Source organism: Melitaea cinxia, chromosome 7 (genome assembly GCF_905220565.1).
Source record: "Melitaea cinxia chromosome 7, ilMelCinx1.1, whole genome shotgun sequence".
Lineage (NCBI taxonomy): Eukaryota > Metazoa > Arthropoda > Insecta > Lepidoptera > Nymphalidae > Melitaea > Melitaea cinxia.
Window position 1 is genome coordinate 12036744 of NC_059400.1, and position 6000 is coordinate 12042743.

At 29.8% G+C, this 6000-nt stretch overlaps 1 protein-coding gene across 1 annotated transcript in view; it reads left to right on the forward strand.

Annotated features, from left to right (window-relative positions):
• The window catches only part of LOC123655372 (fasciclin-1), a 94515-nt gene extending 88786 nt beyond the window's left edge, over positions 1–5729 (forward strand). The window contains exons 10-15 of the mRNA XM_045591183.1: positions 804–894; positions 1331–1342; positions 1726–1946; positions 2375–2537; positions 2765–2912; positions 3351–5729. Coding sequence (XP_045447139.1) covers positions 804–894; positions 1331–1342; positions 1726–1946; positions 2375–2537; positions 2765–2912; positions 3351–3556 — 841 coding nt within the window. The 3' untranslated portion in view covers positions 3557–5729. The remainder of the gene's footprint in view (positions 1–803; positions 895–1330; positions 1343–1725; positions 1947–2374; positions 2538–2764; positions 2913–3350) is intronic.
• Positions 5730–6000: the final 271 nt, after the last annotated feature.

Sequence of the window (6000 nt, forward strand, 5' to 3'; positions counted from 1 at the left end):
GTCGTAGGAAGTCAGTCCATTGCAATTTGTGCTAACGATGATAGTCACGGTCTCGTGAAAAAAGTCGTAAGCGCCATACAAAACTCCCTTTACATATATGTGTTTGTTTCTTTATCATGACGCATTTTTCTTTCATCAAGTTTCAAATGACAACGATTTTAAAGAAGTTTCACTGTAGAAACAATAACAATTTTTTATTAATTGCTTTATTATTTTTATTTAACAAGGCAATGACAGAGACCCAACTAGTTGTAGTGAGATGTAATATATTCTACGAATTTGATTAAAACGACATTTTCTAATCGGTTCATGAAATATCTGACTTAGTACGTGAATACACATAGATGTTTTTCGTTATCTGGGCGTTTTTCTTGTTCACTGTGTTTGTTTCCGGATCCCCGGACACGGGAGAAATCCCACTAATGGCCGTTGGGGGTGTAAAAAGAAATATTTATTAAATTACCATATGCATGTATGGCAATTTTGTATAATAAAATTAGCCGTGAGATTTATTATAGTACATATATTTATTTAAATATTTAAAAGACTTCACACTAGTTAAATTAACTATTTAAAAATAAATATAAAAACATAAAAATAATAATCACTTATACAACAAAAGACAAACAACAAACTAACTATAAAAAGATCATGATTAAAAGAGATCGTCGAATTGAAATTTTTAATTCATTTTGTATATTTAATTAGTAATAACGATAACGACACACTAACACTACTAAATTAAACAGCCTAATTATTGTTTAACGCCATAATATAATTAATAATAAAATCAACTTTTAAAGGAACCATCAGAAGCTGAAAGAAATACTGAATTTGCATTTAGTGCGAGAAAGATTACCATTGGACGCTATCATTCATAACAACATGAACCAGGTCAGTAAAACAATTAATTATTTTAAGGACATTTCAATTTTAATTATAATAATCAAATTTCTGCAGATTAATTAACGACAAGCACATTATTTTTACTTTTTAGTTAAATATTTTTGGTTGAAAACAAATTATATTCGATATGTTTAATAGAAAAAAACGACGCATCAGAAAATTCTCGATAGAAAGGAAACGTGTAAACTTACAATATTCATACAAAACAATGTTAAGAGTACCTTGCAACTCCCATTAGAATTTTTCTACCAGACATTTCCTTAAAATATGCAGAGAATTTCAAAAATACTTAAATAAATTACAATGTTATATTTAATCAGGTACAAATATTAATCAAAAACGGTAATTTAATAGCAAATTAAAAATGACAAAGATAACTGTATTTAAAATCGCTTCCAATTTACTTCTGCTGCTCACGGAACAGCTTCCTGGCGCAGTATGTGAATTTAAAACCCGAATGAAATCATATAATTTCCATCTTTGTTGTGTCGTATTTGGTTAATCGAGTCATTACCAACGATCATCTCATCATTTTCTCTTGTGTTCTATGATTAAAAAGCATGCTATATTCATTTCTCCTTACTCCTTATCATGTAGATAAGTATTTGAAAGCATCATCTATGCATGCTAAATTATTTCTTTTTAAATTATGTGTTACCTAACCTAAAGGCTCGATATTCTCGTAACGGCATGGCTAATCAGTGTTAAAATTAAACTTTCAAAAAAGCTCGTAACTAATGTGCTTTCATGTAAAAAGTTAAAAGTTATTCTATAAAATCAATTGAGAATGGTTAATATTCTGCTTTGCTCGTGTTTTAGATCTATCAAGCACCAACAGCGCTACCGAGAAAATATTTGTATTTTAACGTAATAAGTCGTCAAAATAATTTAACGTTGACGGTGGAAGGCGGTGGCGTGAACGCAACAGTTACTCAAACCAACATCGCGGCTACGAATGGCTTTGTACACATCATCGATAGGGTACTAGGCGTTCCGTATACAACTGTTTTCGAAAAAATGAAGACCGATCCCATGCTTAAGTAAGTACTTTAAAAAAACTTTTATAAATACTAACTAAAATTTCAGGCAAAATTGACGTATGTTGTTGTTTACTTTTAATTTAGATTATTATTATGTGTAATGTATGTGCCAATGATTACAAGAGAAAATACAACCCAAAAATTATATAATAATAACTAAGATAACAATCTTCCACATAATGGACTCGAATGAATATTAAACAACATGAATCTTAACATTAATGAATATTTGAGATATCTTTCATCCTGTGACATGAGTTTCCTACCTGGAAAATCTATCTAATAATAATCAATACCCTCTCCTTGTCTAAACCTACAGTCTACGTGAACGAAATTATACCTCAGCACTATGTCCTCCAATATATCCCGGCAATTAATTTCTGTTGAATTTGTTCCAATTTGCATTTCAAATGTGATTTGAATTGTAGCATCACATACAATCTCGGTAAGCGGCAGATGTTCAACCACCAACTAAACGACATGGAGCACCGCTACACGTACTTCGTCCCCCGCGATCATGCCTGGTTAAAATTCCAAATAAAGCACCCATCCGCCTACAATGCCCTGTTTAAAGAAGACTTCGGATACTATGTGAGTAATTTATTTAAAATTTAGCACAGGCAATTCAATTTAATCGTACTAATTAATCTAAAAGCATTGGAATTAGTGCATTTGTTTGAATGAATGAGAGTAAATCCGTTAAAGGCTTTAAGCGTTTAAGGAACAAAGATACACTCAGAATTAGACAAAATCATGACACCTTCCATTGAAATACAATTTGAGTTACAATATCCATTGACGTAATCTCGTGCTTACAGACCAAACAGATTCTAGAACGACACGTCATTCGCACTGACCGCGCGTACACCGTGTCAGACCTCAAGCTGCTGGCCAACGAGACACACCCCTTCGTACTGCCGTCTTCTCGCGACCCACTTCGACTGCGCGTCAAGGAGTCAGATAAGAGTAAGTTTTTACTTTATATTTCGAGCTTTATCATTTAATTCTGTTCTATTATTTTTCTGTGCTTAGGCAAAAGGCAGTAACCTTTTCTCATCTCTATTGTAAAATTTTGAGGCCATTTTATTTCTTTTGTTTAAAATTGTATAATATATATTTAATGCTATTTTATTAAACCTATATTAATATTATAATACCATTTATTGAAGTCAAATAAATCTAAAGTTTCAACTATTTTTTTTTAGATTTCTATATTTATACTCTACTACCTTTTTTCCTAAGCACGTCAGTATTTATCTGGTGCATTTAGTGTTGATGAAACTTTAGATTATTATTATTTCTTTTGAGTTGTAATCAAAAATAAATATATATTTTTGTGTTATAATTATTTGAATTCTATATCTGAATGTTTTCTTTAATATTGTCTTTGGTATCCCGCTATAGATTACTACATTGAATGGAACGGACGTTGGATCCACGTTTTCAGACCAGACGTCGAATGCACTAACGGAATTATCCACGTCATAGACGAGCCTTTTGTACTCGAAAGTGACATCAGAGCCACCGGCGGTGGGGACAAAACTCGCTCAACTTATGCTTTTATCCTTCTCTTCATCTCTTTCGCCTTCGCTAGGCTCTTAGAAAACTGAATCTTCACATTTATGATTTCCAACCCTTAAATTTTCAAATAGCAATTCAATAACAATATTTCGGAACAAGAGCTCTAAAATTTTATTTAAATGTGAACTTGTTCTAGTAAATTTTTAAGTTCAACGTTGTTTTATTTCGTATAATTAATCATCCAGTTTTCATCGAATTTACTAAATGTATTAATGTGTCACTTTGAAGTTCTTAAGAATTGTGTAAGGAATGTTGTGTCCATTAAATTTGATAAGCGAAATATCTAACTGTAGCATTAGTATTGCTGTTCATGTGTAGTTACGGGAATATACAATACAGTAAATTTTAGATAGTTACCAAATGTATGGATTAAAAAAATGCAAAAAATTCGTAAATGTAAATCTTTCTTTTAAAGGAAAGTGGTATAAATTGTGTGTTTATTTAAGTTTTGTGAAAATAATACATAATATAATTATTTGAGACTATAATTAATGGATGGACAGTGAAAAGTATATTGATTTGTACAAAAAATATTTTATGTGTCATTTCTATATATTTTAAAAAATCTCCAGAATCTGTGCAGATTTAAATTTCTGGATTATGCAAAGCTTTGTTATCATTGTTTATATCAGATGAGGATTTGCAATGTTTAGTGAATAGGATTAATCGCTGAAGAATTTATTACATCTTCGTCTAGTCAATACTAAAATTAAACTCAAAGTCAAAACTAAACTGATTTCTGGCTATAGATGATGATATACTATTTAGTTAAAGAAGTTATATTTGTTTTTCTCGTTAAAATAAACCTCAAAATTAAAAATTACAATCGAAAATTGTTCACGCTTGAAATGGCCATCACAAAAAATATTTACAATTTATTCCTATACCAATATTTTTTAGCAAATACTTCTTTAGAATTTATTGTGTAATTCAAAATTAGACAATTATTTGAACTAAATTTCAAAACAGGTTTTGTGTCAGCCTGAGTAGTGCCTTTTTTGGTGAAAAAATTTTTAACTTGTCCCTTAATAGAATAATTTTACATTCCAATTAAATTAACTTCAAATCTATTTATACATTGTCGTAACAAAAGTTCTACGCGCGTTACATTTCTTAAAAGTCTACTAAATTACTTATACAAAAACAAAGTTTTGATTTTAATCGCCATGATTATGCTATTGAGAAATTATTTGTATTTTAACTGTTATTATAAAATATGCAGTGTTTAGCATTTTAAATATGAAATATTTAAGAATAATGTTTTATTTGTATATAGGAATGGGAGTGCTTATAAATTATGGTGCATTTATATGGGGCGATGTATACACGGGGTCGATAAAGTGAGAAACTAATGTTCGTTTATTAACATGTGTTGTCCAATCAACAGCTGTTGAAAGAGCTTTAGAAGTTTGGAGAAACAAAAAATGAAGAATGAACTCGTACACCAATAAAGTAATAAAATTAATATTTGAAAAGATTTTAAATGCTCTCATTTCGTGAAACACGCCATGTGTAAAATCGCCCGAATCATTATTAAATGTAAATATTTTTCATAATTTATTTTAAGTTACCAAATAAAACGATTTGATATGAAATCCCTGGATGCGACTGAAACTTATCATATCGAAATACTTAACGCAATAAATCAGTATTATTATAAACGGTGGTGCTGCCATACGATACTTCTCACGATTAGACAAGAAACTTTTCGATTAGAACATTTTATATGGTTAATCACGTAACTTTTACAATATGACTGATTTTTTAAAACAATTTATACACTATCGTATGACGGCATTGCTTTACGCATTTCAGTCGTTCGTAATAACTGTAATATATTGGGTTATTTTATTTTAGCTTCTAGTGTAAGATACATGTGTCATTTATAAAGAACCTAAGTAAACCAAAGCTTATCACATTATCGTAACGATGTAAACTCACAACAGTAAGGATACATTCAATATAGTCATTAAATATTATAATCAATTATACTTATATAGGAGTTCTATTGACATTAAAATAACCTTAGAATTACTCGGGACGAGATACCCAAGACAATATAATATGTTTCGACCAAGTTTGTAGCCAAATATTTGGTTAAAAGCATTCGGTTAAATGGAATTATTAATGTTATTTGGAATGTATCAATTAACGATAAACGATGTATGTAAGTGTTTTCTGAATAAAGACTTTACGTAAATATGTATTTTGTTTTATTTGAACGATTAAATTATTGAAGCAGTACACAAAGTATTAATCTCTTAAAATTACTTTTTATATAATGATAAAATAGAAATCGTATAATGTAAATAATAAATATGCTTACTAAAAATATTAGCATATTTTATCAGACCATTTTAAAAATAGGCTACAGAAAATTGTTTGCAACAAAAAACATGTTCCTTAACTTCACTCACTCATCACTTTAGCCTATTGTAGTCCTCTAATGGACAGAGGCCTCCACAAGTTCACA